This window comes from Danio aesculapii, chromosome 14 (assembly GCF_903798145.1).
Source record: "Danio aesculapii chromosome 14, fDanAes4.1, whole genome shotgun sequence".
Taxonomy (NCBI): Eukaryota; Metazoa; Chordata; class Actinopteri; order Cypriniformes; family Danionidae; genus Danio; species Danio aesculapii.
The window spans coordinates 41,978,260-41,994,177 of record NC_079448.1 but is presented as its reverse complement, the minus strand read 5'-3'; the positions used below and the strand labels follow the sequence as shown (position 1 = coordinate 41,994,177).

The following is a 15,918-nucleotide window of genomic DNA, read 5'->3' as shown; positions in this document are numbered from 1 at the left end:
GAACCTTCTGTTGATCTGCATCCCAATTATCACAAATACTGCAGAAGACCTATTGGAACCCAAATGAATCCAAGATTCTCATAGAAATCAGTCAAGTTTGGTGTAGGTAAAATCATGGTTTGGGGTTACATTCAGTATGGGGGCGTGCAAGAGATCTGCAGAGTGGATGGCAACATCAACAGTCTAGGGTATCAAGACATTTGTGCTGCCCATTACATTACAAACCACAGGAGAGGGAAAATTTGTCAGCAGGACAGCACTCCTTCTCATACTTCAGCCTCCACATTGAAGTTCCTGAAAGCGAAGAAGGTCAAGGTGCTTCAGGATTGGCCATCCCAGTCACCAAATATGAACATTATTGAGCATGTCTGGGGTAAGATGAAGGAGAAGGCACTGAAGATGAATCCAAATAATCTTGATGAACTTTGGGAGTCCTGCAAGAACGCTTTGTTTGCCATTCCAGATGACTTTATTAATAAGTTATTTGAGTCAATACAGAAATGTACTGTATGGATGCAGCCGTCCAAGCTCATGGGAGTCATACACAATATTAATTATTTTTTCCACTGCACCATGACTTTATATTCTATACTGGACATTATTTCTGTTAAGTGACTTTTGTCTAAGCAAAGTCAGACCTTACTGTCCTAATTAAATAAATAAAATCAAGGCATAATCATATTTTATTTTGGTAAAATAAGCGTAATCTAGAGGCCTTTGCCTTTCATATAAGCCACTTCTGATACCAAATAATCAACTAGAAGTCAAGTTATTATTTGTTGTCCCTAAAACTTGGATAGGCGACAAGACTTTTGTCAGGTAGTGTTTATACATATGACATACAAGTTCATATTTGGATTTCACATATACAAAAAAATGTCATATATGCAACATACTGTTTATTGACATATTGCAACAATTGGCACTTTTTATATTTATTTATTTATTTTTATTGGAATTACATAAATGTACATATGTTAGCTATACGGTGCTTGAATTTATATGCTTACTTTTAAAATTGCAATGATTGAAATACATTTTTTGTAATATTTTGAAATATGTTGCATATATGACATATTTTATACATGTGAAATCCAAATATGAACTACATCATATATGTAATTTGCATTGTCATTTATCCGATTTCTATATGGTGGCATTCATGAAATGAATCTATCTCCCTATTGCTTCTCATAATTCTCATTACATGCAATGGGAAAGGTAAAAAAAAGCACCTAAAAAACTCTTCATCCGCTATTAGTCTCTGGTAACAGACACCTCACACTGGGAAATTGTGGGGTGTGCCACCAAAAATGGCATTAAAACCAAGCGTTGTCCTTTATTCTCCTCCAGCAAAAGTGAATTCCTGCTGAACGCTGCTTTATTTAGGCCTGTGCTGATCGTTATTGGAACATTCTCTCTCCAATTCATCACGACTACAGCTTAATTCACTCTGCTGAGGTTTTCGACTGCCGACGTCCCTTCAGAGTATTATCAAACCAATATTTTAAGGATTGGAGAAGTGGGGGCTGTGTTTAAAAAGCTCATTGGATCTGATCCGAGAGATACAGCTTTCACTTTTTTTCCCCCCGAAGTGAGTTATAGCTATATTAAGACTGTCTCAAGCCGAGAATGAAATCAATTCCGTAGTGAAAATATGCAGGGCTAAAATCAGATCAAACTCTCAATTATGCGCTGCTGAGGGATATTTGCCCTGGCAAATTGATCCAGTATTGACAATTAGCACTTAAGGTGACCTTTCATAAGGGCTATTTGTTTTCACTTTATGTAAGTGACTGAGGCAAGCAACACAAAGAAGTAAGTAAAAACAAAACATAAACCCTTAAAGACTAAAAGCCTTCAGAACGAGTAAGTAGAAGTGACACCAGGATGCTTTTCGGGCTCTGTGTTGCAGTCTTCGGTCTCTACTAGCATCAATTGGAGCTCCCCTCATGCTGGGGAAGAAGGCAGTGGACAAAAGCAACCAAGCCTGAGGTCCTTTATGGTGCTGTGCGATTGACTTCCTCCTGAAAGGGCTGTCGCCAGGAGCCGACCTGGCCTTCTTCGCACACACACAGCGCACAAGCTCCTCGCATCCACAGTAGACGCTGTGCGCTCAGTGTGAGGGTAACAAGCAGTCGTCTGTTTCTTTTTAGCCGACTTTAGAGGTCGAAAGGCTCTTGTTGGAAATCAAATGGCTCAGGCCGACACGCATCGACAAATGGAGAAAGGAGCCATTGAGAGGACTGTGGTGTTTAACCAAGATCTGATTTATTCTTTGAGAATGGATGTGTGTCACACGGTCAGCTTGTTTAAGAGCGACGATAAAACCTCCCATCAGATATATGCACTGTGGCCATTGGAACGCTACATTAAATCCTCATCTTTATCTCTATCACGGTTCCTCACCTGTACCAACAGATGACCCTCACAGGATCCTCTCTATCCTTCTAAACTTTTGGATTTAAACTTTTTTTTTTCTCCACCATTTCTTAATGGCCTCTCAGCACCTCGTTCCACTCGACTCCACCCTTTCTTCAAAAGCAAAGAAATATTCTTATCTATCACAAGCAGGTGATAAATCTCGGGAAAGTGAGGCACTTCTGCTTATTGATATCTGGGATCTACCAAGTGGTCCACGTCATCGCCGAGTGCACTACCCTCTGGTCCCTTCAGCCCTGAGCAAATCACGTTAGCCCTTCTTCCTGCAGGAGTGCCCTGGGGTGAGCTACATGAATAACATCTATCAACACCCTGAAGTGGAATGCTTGAGGTTTGGGGAAGTGGGGATCTTAGCTGTCAGGCGAAAAGTGTTACAGGCAACACTACTATCTAACAGCTGTGGGTGTGAGAGTGAAGATAAACCGTGTAGGTGGCTGGTTTGGTGCATGTAAAAAGGAAGTGGAGGGATCAGGGATTAATTGCTGTGGGATTTGGAATCACAGTTTCGGGTTGGTAATATGATAACGCTGATTAATTATTGCGGTAACAAAGGATGTGTTTCTGTCAATATCACAAGGAAGCAATATGACGGCAAAACCAATTGGAGGAAGTGCAAAAAAAAAGGGTCTTGCTTTATTAAGAGACTGAGGTAAGGAACAAATTATGGAGAGATCATTTAGTATGTGACAGGGGAAGGGAAGAAGATAGAAAAAAAAACCTTAATCTTTGTCCGGCGTTCGTATTCTCTACCATCTTCCTCCTGTCTTTCTCATTTGCTACTTCGCAGATTCATCCCCTTTTCTGCTTTTAAAATTTCATGAGTGAAAATAGGTAATTTAATCTTCATTAAACATACAAGGCTCACTTTCTCCTCTGCCTGGGCGAATTAACTAGCAGACCGGGGGCAGAATAGGCACGGGGTTTCAAATCCCATAACCCTGGCGCGCATTATATCGCCGCGTCTGTTTTTAATAAGCCATTTCTCCACAAATCAAAGTCAAACAGGAATCCCTGAACCCAAGGAAACTTTTGATGGACGAAAGAATGAAGGTGAAATCCCAGGAAGGGAAGGTTAGAGGTTTTAATGACTTGGAAAGGCAGTAAATAAATAAAATTGTCTCCCTCAAAAATCTGATTGATGTGCCTTTTGGGATGCCCCATATGAAAGAGCTACTCAGCCTGTGGCTTTCATCTGCGACCAGAGAAATCGATGCCAAGGATGTATGAGCAGCTACCTGTCTCTATCCAACAATCTCTTAGAGTACCCCTGGCATTCAAACAGAAGATTTTTAGCGTAAAGTGGACCAACGGAAAGCTTCATCACAAAATACCACTTTCAAGGTTACCTCTGAGATCACTCTGGAGCTTTACCACAAGCATTATATCTATAAAATCTGCCATCCAAAATCTCTAAATGCATTGTCTGTAGGAAAACCAGATAACTATATTTGTCATTTCAATACAAAGAAGTCTGGGACGAACCAACAAGATAAATCGCTTCGAGCTTCCAAACAAGAATACATGCAGTTGAAGACCATTAAACCACAAAAAAGTCACTGTGTTATGAGTCAATTCGTGTTATTCTGTAAGCTACTTCATCTTTGTTTTAGAGATACAGTAGAGAGCAAAGCTAGGCATGCTGACAGTGTTTACAAAACCTAACAGCAAAATATAGGTCAGATCTGACCACGGATCCTGCATTAAATCTGTCTCGCAGACCTCTTTTTCTTCCCCTGAGTTTTGAAAATGTGACACTATTTAAAATGGATTAGCTATTTACCGTAACAATGTTTAGGTCTGATCTTGAGCTGAAACGGCTGCATGCTCTTGGTCGTATTACCCTGTTAGCCAAGTAAAAAGGCAGTCTGCTGCCCTAAGGCTGTAGCACGCTGACCTACATCAATGCACCAATGCTTCAGAGCCTAATTAGTAGAACTTGTAAGCCTAGCGTTAGTCATGTTTGGCTGGTTTCTTTATTATTACATGCATGATTAATGTAACTATACTGAAAATGCTAAATGACTAGATCTTTTGTATGGATATCTCGGGCATGCTATTTTGTCTAAGAATTTAGTTTATCTAAGGCTGAAGCTGAAAATCAACCTCATTTGCTTGCTCTTGTGTTATGCAAAACCTATATTCCTTTATATTTTCTGCAGAAAAGAAGGAATATATTTAGAAGAAAAGGGTAAAAAAAACACATTGTTTATTTTCAAATTTCACTGTTAGAGCAGAAAACACTCTATTAAATTATTATTATTATTTTTAATATTACTCATGGAGGTTTAAAACATCACGAGGGATGTTTAAAAAAATGACATATGATATCATATATAGATTCATAGTATATATCATAGTAGATATCATAGTATAGATTATAAAGTGCCAAGTTATAGATTCAATGTCTTCAAACAGTTCTTTTTCACACAGGCGTCAGAACGCATCTTGAAAAAACTAATGTTTCAGTCACAGTTTTGATGTTTGTATTTACTCATAGCAGCTTCATTCCTTTACACTGAATAAATCACTCAAATATGCGACTAAAACTGAGTTTGATACTAAGAAAAAGCAGATTATTTTTTGACTGTGTTGTAAAACCGCTTTAAACTAGAACACACTCACAGACAAGACTATCAGTTTTGATTCCAGCAAATCAGTTTGAGCAAACACAGCTCAAACATCATTTATATTCTCAGCTTGATTAATATTCTTGATCTCAGCAGCCTGTAAATATTTTTTGTTATTAATAAGTCATATTAGCATTATAATTACTTTCAAGTCTTTTTTACAGAAACAATAAATGACTAGTCAATAATTCTAAGAGTGGGTATTTGAATGTCAATATTTTCAACTAAAAATGTGTTTTAAGCATGTTGGGCATCTATGTACACAATCGCATTTTGATGCCTGAAAAAACTTTCAATCAAATCAAATTTAATTAAATAAAAAAAAAAATTTATCTTACTAATAAACAAGGTAGAAGTTACAGGATTGCACTAGCAAAGTGTGAATAATCTTGTGGAGAGGTGTGACAGGCTTTTGTGATTAACCTAGAAAAAACAGAGGAAACCGTGTTCAGGTCCACAACATCTGATGTATCTACAAACCCTGTAGTTATACATAACGTAAACATCAGACAGGTGGACAAATATAAGTATTTGGGCGTAATAATAGACAACAAGGATTCATGGAAAGATCATATTGATGGTGTGTGTGACAAGATAAAACAAAGAATCTATTTTTATTTTTTGCATCGTCTGAGATCTTTTGGAGCATCGAAAAAGATTCTTGAACACTTTTTTAATGTCTGTACTTATGAGTGTTCTGCAGTATTGTAATTCCATATGGCATATGAGTCTGTCTGTGACGTGTTAAATTCTGTTCAAAGATAGTAGGAAAGCCTCTGGAGAAATTATATGACCGTTCGTATTACAAGAACCTCACAAGACTGGCAAGGAACATTATTTTGAACCCTAATCATGTGTTGAATCATGAATTGATACCATTAAAGTCGATTTAGAGTCCCAAGTTTTAATTAAGTGAAATTAAAAAAGTCATTTGTACATCAGGTTGTTTTGGAGCTGAATAAGGCCCATTTTAAATGAATTGGGTTTTTTGTATCTCTTTGTCTCTTTGTAAGGAGTATTTATCATGCTGTTATGCAAGAAAAAAAATCAGATGCAAGTCTGACAGTAAAGTTTTGTATTTGTATTTGTGTTGATGTCTCCATGTGAACTATAAAACACGATTTTTTTTTAAATAATGTGCATGTGTATTATTTATTCAGTTGCTATTATTATTCAGTTAATATTTCTATTAGATCTGCCAACCTAAACAACGACTTTCAGCATTTTAGTTGTTTTTGTGGATCTGTGTGAACAGCAATTATTGTTCTGCCATATTTACACTGCTACTGTATATGTACAATATGTATAAAAACCTTGAAAAAATGTCAACAAAAATGACAACATTTCACATATTTTCATGCACAAATACACTGTAAAACCCACTTAATCAAATTAAATGAGTGTAGTTAACTCAAAATTTTACTGAAAGTTAATTCTACTCAATTGAAAAGAGTTTTGAACTCTGTGTTGAAGGTAATGAGTTAATTAAATACCTCATTCAACCTAAATGGAGTAAGTTCACAGTATTCATATAGATTAATTTTTTAATTCAAATGGTTTGTAGCAATCGGTTTCCTTCAACTGTTTGAGTTACCTTGACTTATTGGGTTTTACAGACTCAATTGGCTTGAGTTCTCTTTATTTAGTGGGATTTACTGTGCTTAAATTGCTTCATTTACTCAAATGGATTAAGTTCACAGTACTCATTAGGATTAGCTTTTGAACTTAAATGGTTTGTTGCAATCGATTTCCTCAAACGGTTTGAGTTACTATGACTTATTGGGTTTTACAGTGTAGTAGTTGAGTTTTAGCTAGTTCTAATTACAAAAAGTACTACGACAATCACACAACTATAATTTCTTAAAAGCATATTTGTTAAACGTTCAAATGTTATTTATCTTTGTACAAAACGAGGTAAAAAGTATAAGTGTAAACAAGTAAACTGAAAAACGTACTGGCAAATGTATTGGCAATATATGTGTAAAGGGTCAAGGTTAGTCTTCTTAAAAACGCAGACAAATGCTGATCCATACCAAAAGTCATTCAAGCTCTACTAAGGATCAGGTCACTGAATCCGAAGCCCTGGAGCGTTATGACAAGTACAACGTTTACCGATCCAGGCAATGAATTCATACTTGTGTATTCTGAATGGTTGATGTAGCATATCAGTAAAACAGCAGAAAGTTACAAGATAAAACATATTCACTGACATCATAAATAATGTACACATTCACCAAAGGGCTCAGTGTGCTACTGAATATGCTTTTCACAGGCATTTCTGCAGTGGCTGCCATTCACAGGCGTGCAAAGCATAATGGCGAGAGGATTCTGTGTCGTGCACACATTATCAAGTCATTTCAGGCATATAGAATATAAGAAACTGGAATACACACTTTTTAAAAAGCCAGACACACACTACGACGCGTGACTGTATGCAATAAAGCTCTGTCATAGCGCTCCTAAACTAGGCCAGGGCAGAGAAAGACTAGAATCTATTAAAAAAGCGAGCATTTTTAGAGCTCTGTGCATAGGATGACACTCAGGCAGAATAGGAAGCTTTAGAGGAAGAGTAAAGGGAGAAAAAAATCCATGAATGGGAATTAAGAAAAGCAATGACCCTTCAGACAGATAATTTCTATTCGCCTTCCACAGGCGTGGACGTGCTGCCATGCTTCATCACTGTAAGGGTGCACTAGTTAGGTCATCTACTGTAGGACAGCTAATAGCAGCAGAAACTAGCCTGAGCTCCGACTACTGGAGAGGACAGAGACCAGTCACTGTGGTTGATTCGCGCTAAATGGATCTTACTTAATATAGATTATGTGAACAAAACAAGCAATCACACTCTTTGCAGACAATTCTCAATCAATGCACTGATGGAAATCACATTGGGAGTCTAATAATTCTAGGGCTTTGTTCACAGTGCACTCAAATCTGATTTGTTTAAAAATGGGAAATGTTCCCTCAGCTCCTGTCAATCAGGATTTTCTTTTATAACTTTGTTGAAATTATTTTTTAAACGTCTTTTTAGTTGAGATTTAATAAATACTACTACTACTACTACTACTACTAATAATAATAATAATAATAAAAACTGAATTACATTAACATACCCCAAGTCACTTCTTCAAATATAAAGTATCGGTTACATTGTAAAAGGGGAAAAAAATAATCACAATTATATGTGTAACGGAGGCCAGGTAGCAAAGTGCTATGCAGGTAAACCTAGCTGCAGGCCATGGTCTTTATCCTCCATGTTACAGCAACTGACTCCCATGCAAAGAATCGCTGGTTCATTCCCAGCTCAGACTGGGTTGGGTGCAATAGGACCGATGGGTTACACGTGGGGGTGTGTTCAGGATGGGAGTGAGGTGTAGGGGGGTGAGTGTAACGGAGGCCAGCTAGCGAAGTGCTATGCAAGTAAACCTCAGTCCTCTGACCTCAAAAGGCGCTCTGCCAACGGACGCTAAAGGCCATGGACTTTAGCCTCCATGTCAGAGCAACCAACTCCCATGCAAAGAATCGCCGGTCGATTCCAGCTCAGGCCGGGTTGGGTGCAGGAGGACCAGTGGGTTACACATGGGGGCTCGTCCGGGATGGGAGTGAGGTTTAGGGAGTGAGTGTAACGGAGGCTAGCTAGCAAAATGCAGGTAAACCTCACTCCTCTGACCTCAAAAGGAGACTTTATTAGAGCAACCGACTCAACCGATTCAATCCCAGCTTAGCCTGGGTTGAGTACAGTAGGATATATATGTTTTTGGGAAAGTGTTCCCTATTCAATTTTTCAAGACATGACAGGAAAGGTTGTCAGACGGCATAAAATTTAATTTGAAGTGATTATGCTATATATATTATTTAGTTTAGAATACTGCATAATTGCTTTAATCCAATGGAGGAAGGTAGGGAAAAAACTTTTTTAACATTGAATAACATTAACGTTCTGGCAATGTGCAAAAACATACAATTAAAAAAATATATATATATTTATTTTTAAGTCACAATCAATTTGTTGCTCTTTTCTCACTATAATGTATACACTTGTCAATTCTAAAAAAAAAAACTCAGAACAACTAACTTTTTTTAAAGTAATCACTGCATTATTCATTGTATTTAGCTTTACTGCAGCAACTTTTCATGCAGCTGTCATGTTCTAAAAATAAATGGTAATTAAAAAAGCACAATTAACTGCAAATATATACTTTTAAACTTCACAGAAATATTCATTTAACATTTATATTGTTAATTAGTGATAGTGACTAATATAAACCATTTTATTGTAATATTTTTATTTTGATCTTTCACAATTCATATAGGGAAAGAAATAAACCACTGACCTGGAAATTCAGACTGTAACATTTCCAAAATCAATGCAAGTTTGTAAAAATCTGATTTTGATATTCAGACTACAAACAATTAAACATATGAAAGTTGAAAAAAAAAAATCAGATTCTGGCAGTATTTCTGAACAAAGCCCAAGAGAATGTCTATCATCTGACCTACACTTCCAGTTGTGGAGCTCAGTATAGTTACCTTCGAGTTCAACCTAAACGTTTAATCGAGTGCCAGCAATAAGCAAGTGTTAAAAGGGAGAATAGCAGGGTGCGTGGGGTAAACACAGGCACAGTTTATTATTATTGTTTTTTACCATGGTTAGCACCCGGCCACCTAGGTGCAGAACAGGATGGACTTTGATCACCTGCAACAGTGACGAAGTGAAAATTGACAGACAGAAAAAAGAGAGAGAGAAAAAGAAGGAGAGACGTCAAACAAGAGGTATTTCAGGAGTTCGTAACCAATTATCCACTCTGAAACTCTCAGTGTTGTCAAACTTTAGCCCACACACTCATCAGAAAAAGAAAGAGAAAGGCTGAAAGAGAGAGAGAGAGAGAGCGACACCGAGCACAAGAAAGAGACAGAAGAGAGAGAAAGAGCACTGGTGAGGTTTAATCTACACACTCTCTTCTCTCCTAAATGTCAGTCTTATTCAAACAGATGTCAGGGAGACTGGGCCATAGAGCTGCTGGATGGAGTTGGTGAGCAGGCGGCGGCGGACGGATGGCAGCCTCTGTCATGGGGGCAGCGCTTGGGGGACTCGGGAGCCCCGCTGAGTGGGAGACAGGTTTGATACAGCATGACACCTTACTTATTCATGCCCTCTTATTAAACCTCCGCACTGACACGGGGGATCATGGGAGGAACTTTTTTGTAGGATGAGATGAAGCCCGGAAAAACAGTGCAGGGACAAATCAGTGGTGCTGAGCATGCGGGTATATGGAGATTAGGAACATCTTGATGTGGAGATCTGGACCCTTCCTGCTCAGAAGTGATGGTTTTATGGCATGTTTTTCTTATCAGGCTTTTCTAATGATGCTGAGCTTTTATTTTTATGTATTTTTTATGCATACAGTATATATCTCACAACATCCCCTGGGAATTTGTAATGACAAGCAGGTTTATGCTATGCAAGCACGCATGGACAAGGACTTTGTGAAAAGAATGACTTATCTTATACATATACAGTTGAAGTCAGAATTATGAGCCCTCCTGAATTATTAGACCCTGTATATCTGGGGTGCCAAAACTTTTTCTTATGAAGGGCCAAAAACTAAACTTGATTGAGGGTGGTGGACCAGAGGTAAATATACCAAATTATAAAGTTGTCAATGTAATTTCCTATTTTATTTTTAAAATTCATTATTATATAATTTAATTAATACTCTAATGCATAACATTTATGATAATTTAACTAGTTATACATTTTTGCACATTTTATAATGAACATCCTACAATGAAAACATAAACAATCCCATTTATAACACTAAAAAATACACTTTGTCTTGATTCGCTTGCTGATGTCTTCTGCAATGTCCCCTAACTGTATTTATTTATTTGTTTATTTTAAATCTGATTCATTCACAACATTTAATTTAAACATTTCATTTCAGTTTGCTTTTTTTGTAGCTCAACAGTTAAAAAAACAGAAGTTCTGTTCAATTAAAAATGAGAATCTCTGTTAAAGACATCTCCCCACCCCCCAACCAATTTCTGTTTAACAGAAATACGTTTTTTTTTTCAACACACTTCTAGACATAATAGTTTTAATACCACATAACTCATTTCTAATTACTGATTTCTTTTTTCTTTGCCATAATGAAAGAACATAATATTTTACTTGACATTTTTCAATATACTAGCATTCAGCTTAAAGTGACATTTAAAGGCTTGACTAGGTTAATTAGGCAAGTAATTAAATAACAGTGGTTTGTTCTGTAGACAATCAGATTTTTTTTTATTAAAAACTGCTTTTATTCTAGCCAAAATAAAACAAAAAAGACTATCTCTAGAAGAAAAAAAAAATACTGTCAGAAATACTGTGAAAAATTCCTTGCTCTGTTGAACATCATTTGGGAAATATTTAAGATGGCTAAAAAACGATATAAAAAAGATGGCTAATAATACTGACTTCAGTTGTATATTTGCTTTTCACACTTCACTTAACCCCTGGTTATTATCATTCTAAACAGAACTTTTTAACCTCCGGTAAAGAATTTAACCTAGGGTTATGAAACCCTACTCCAGGGGAGTACTATATTTGTGGTCAGTGTTGGGGAATAAACTTTTGAAAATAATGCATTACAATATTGAGTTACTCCTTAAAAAAGTAGCTAGTTGCATTACTTAGTTACTTTTTGTGGTAAGTAATGCATTACGCTACTTTTGAGTTACTTTTGCGTTACTTTTTATTACCTAACTGAGGCTTGATCTCTTTCAGAACTTGTTTTTTCTTTCTTTCTTTTTTTAATAGAGGAGCTCTGCAATTAACAACACACTGTATAACCTCCACCTTCATTTACCTTTAAAGAATTTACACATTTACACAAAAAACATTTTAGGACTTCCTAACCCCAGAGCTATACATGTCGAATATACATTTATATACATTTATACGATTATTGAAAGTTTAAAGCAATGTGTTTCCTACTTTTGTACTATTTGTCTTAAGTAAAATCAATGTCCATTGAGACAATTCCCTTTTTTTTCTTCAATGCGTTCAAAATAATGAATACATTCTCTCATTGACTGCGTGATTCATTGTGACTACTTTAATTTTAATTCAGCAATTTATTTTTAAAAGCTAATTAATTAAAATAAAAAGTAACTCACATTAAATTTTCAAAAAAGTAACTAAAAAATTATTACTTATTTTTTAATAGTATTGCGTTTTGACATGTGAGGTGTAAACAGCAGCCAATGAGATGTAATTCTATTTAAATTAAAGTAGATAATCATATACTTTGCTCCTTGTTTTCTTTCTTTTGCCCCTGCAACCTTTTGTTAGAACTGACAAGATGTGGAAATGTCATGTAAAAAAAGAGGGCTGCTATTTGTGACATTGCTAATGTACCAATAAGAGTGTTAACCCAGGGTTTAGGAATGTAGTTTCAATTGACTATTAAAAACACACAGGATTATTCATTAACCCCATGTGAAGTGTGAAATGTGATTAAAGATAACCTAATATTCCATTTATCCAGGGTTTAAGACAGTGTTTCTCAACCACGTTCCTGGAGCACCACCAGCTCTGCACATTTTCCTTTCTCCTTAACCAAACACACCTGATTCATATCATTAGCTTATTAGCAGAGACTGAAAGACGTGAAATGGGTTTGACAAACAAAGGAGACATGCAAAACATGCAGTGTTGGTGACCTCCATGAACGTGGTTGAGAAACACAGTAGATTTGAAGTGTGTAAAATTATATCTATTCTTATTTTAATTTTTTCACAGCATTAAAACAGGGGTGCCAAGTCCTGCTCCTGTAGGACCACTGACCTATTTTTTTTAGCTCCCGCTCTAATTAAGCACTCTAAAACAGCTAATTGGGGTCTTACTAGTCTTACAACAGCCAGACAGGTGTATTAATGCAATTTGAAACTAAACTCTGCCCAACCAAGTTTGGATATCCCTGCTCTAAAAGGTTTTGCCAGGCAGAAATTGTGAGAAAAATGTTTACGAAAATAATTTAAATATAAATATAAAATATAAATAATACTAAAATACTTCATGTAAGATCACATTTAAACCAAGCAAGCCTTTAAGTGTTCATAAAGTTTTAAGAAGAGGAGTATTTAATTAAATATAAACAAACTACAATATATTCATTACTTTTTCTTAACCCCGTCTTCATTATGTAACATATTTTTATATAAATCTGTCACTAACATTTTTGTATCGCAACCATACTGACACCGGAGATCATGGGACGAACTTTTTTCACCACTGCAGGGACAAATCAGTGCTGCTGAGAATACTGGTATATGGAGATTAGGAACATCTGATGCGGAGATCTGGACTCTTCCTGCGCAGAGCAGTGATGTTTGTTGACATGTTTTCCTTATCGGGCTTTTCTAATGATGCTGAGCTTTTTATTTTCATATATATTTTTTCTGTACACATCATATATCTCACCACATCCCTGGAGAATTTCTAATGACAAGCTGGTTTATGCACCGTAAGCATGCGTGGACAAGGACTTTGGGAAAAGAGTGACTTATTGGGGGCATGGAATGAGGCTGTTCTGGAAAAGCTACAGCAGTTATAGACACTTGTCTGCTCGTCCTTGGCATTTCAATTCAGCATAGCACCTACAGCAGGTGGTCCGCTTCTTCTCCCCTGGGTCGCCGCAATTCATCATGGAAAGATGGAATATGTTAACATTAAGATTATGTTAAACCATCCTCTAAGGACCCAAAGTCTACAATCAGTTTCTGTAATCAGTGACTTATGAATGGTACTGCGGCAATGAATCCTATGTGAAAACAGTTTCAGAGCGGAGAGCAAGAGAAGGGCAATAAAAAGTGAAGCTGAAGGGCTACTTTGGGGTTTTCATTATTAAAATTGATAGTTCACCCCCCAAAAAAATGAATGACTTCTTTTTTTAATATCACACCAATTAAAAGATTTATATATATATATATATATATATATATATATATATATATATATATATATATATATATATATATATATATATATATATATAATGAATGACTTTTTAAAATGGTCACTTTCAAATCAAATATATACTTTTAAAGCAGTTACTAACTGTATACATCCTTTTAAGTTTGGTAACAGTTCAGTTTGTATAGAGTGGAGGAACTAAGACGTCACCTTGTCGGGCAATTGGCTGCTAGCATAAAACTGGTTCCCTCAATAAAATCCCCATATTATTTTCCCATAGGCTTTTCGAAGATTGCAAATAACAAGCTCTGTGTTCAAAGACAGTTCATTACACTTACACGTTTTGTCCAACTGGATAATCCTCACACGAAAAAATAACTTTAATCACTTTGGTATCTTAAATGTAAATGCAAGAACTGAAAAGCTAACATTAGGCTATAAAGGGACTACAGTGCCTTCGGGGCGCACGCTTGTTACGTCAGCATTACCCTGCCAACGACAACTTTTCAAGCTTATTTTTAGAAATATTGTTCATGACAAAGATTTATTCTCTCGGTTTCTTTTATTATAATCCATGCTATATTTTATAAACAAATACACAAAAAACACATTTATGTATAGATCTTCGTGCCTTTTGGATAGTTGGAAATGCATTGGTTTTGCTTTACGGTTGTTGTTAAAGTTTTAAAACATGTACTGTATGTTTTATAAATGTGCCTACATAGTATTATCATAAGACATATTTAAATAAGTGTATCGTGCGCGTGCATACAAACCTTAGTGATGAGGCATACTCACAAAATACAGCAAAAAGCAGCCCATACAGTCACATATGCTATAAATTTTAAGGAGTGGAAATTTTGCAGTTATGATCGAGTTAAATGTGTTCAGAAGAAAAAAAAACGATGAAAATCTATTTATCACATTAAAATGACAGTTAAAACAATGTGTTTGCTACTGTTGTACTATTTGTTTTTGTACTACTTGTCTTAGATAAAATCACTGTCCATTGAGACGATTCCCTTTTTCATTTCTTCGATGCGTTCAAAATAATGAACACATTCTCCCATTGACTGCGTGAATTATTGTGACTACTTTAATTTGAATTCAACAATTTATTTTTAAAAGCTAATTAATTAAATTAAAACTTTGCATTACATTATCAAAAAAGTAACTCAAATATTATTACTTATTTTTTAATAGTAATGTATTTTACTTTAGAAACGAGCTTGCTGCTGCTGGATGACTGGCTACAGAGACAAGCAGAAACAGAGCCGCAAGGTTCACATCACATCACACATTGAGACGTAACTCAAAACAAATTAAAGGAGATATTCATATACTTTGCTCCTTGTTTTCTTTCTTTTGCCCCTGTTTTTATTTTCTTGCTTTTACACATCTTGTGAGGCTTAAAACCGCTAAAGACCTATGTGACGACATTTTTTAGAACTGACAAGATGTGGGAATGTAATGTAAAAAAGTGGCCTGCTATTTGTGACAGTGACATTGCTAATGTGCCAGTAATAATGTTTACCCAGCGTTTAAGAATGTACAGTTTTAATCAACTATTAATAAACACAGGATTATTTATTAATCCCATGTGAAGTGTGAAATGTGATTAAAGATAACCTAACATTCCATTTATCCAGAGTTTAGGACAGTATTTCTCAACCACATTCCTGGAGGACCAGCATCTCTGCATATTTTCCTGGTCTCCTTAACCAAACACACCTGATTCAGATCATCAGTTCATTAGCAGAGACTAAAAGACGGGTTTGACAGACAAAGGAGACATCCAAAACCGTGCTGGTGGTCCTCCAGGAATGTGGTTGAGAAACACTGGTTTATAACCCAGGGTTAACAATTTGAAGTGTGAAAAGCGAAGAA

General features: G+C 36.1%; 1 protein-coding gene across 6 annotated transcripts in view; it reads right to left on the bottom strand.

Annotated features, from left to right (window-relative positions):
• The window catches only part of diaph2 (diaphanous-related formin 2), a 763,661-nt gene that overhangs the window by 63,949 nt on the left and 683,794 nt on the right, over window positions 1-15,918 (bottom strand). For 5 of the 6 annotated variants that reach the window (XM_056472168.1, XM_056472167.1, XM_056472173.1 and 2 more), the window contains one exon: window positions 9,715-9,765. The exons of the other annotated variant lie outside the window; for it this stretch is intronic. In XM_056472168.1, coding sequence (XP_056328143.1) covers window positions 9,715-9,765 — 51 coding nt within the window. The remainder of the gene's footprint in view (window positions 1-9,714; window positions 9,766-15,918) is intronic. 6 annotated transcript variants of the gene reach the window in all.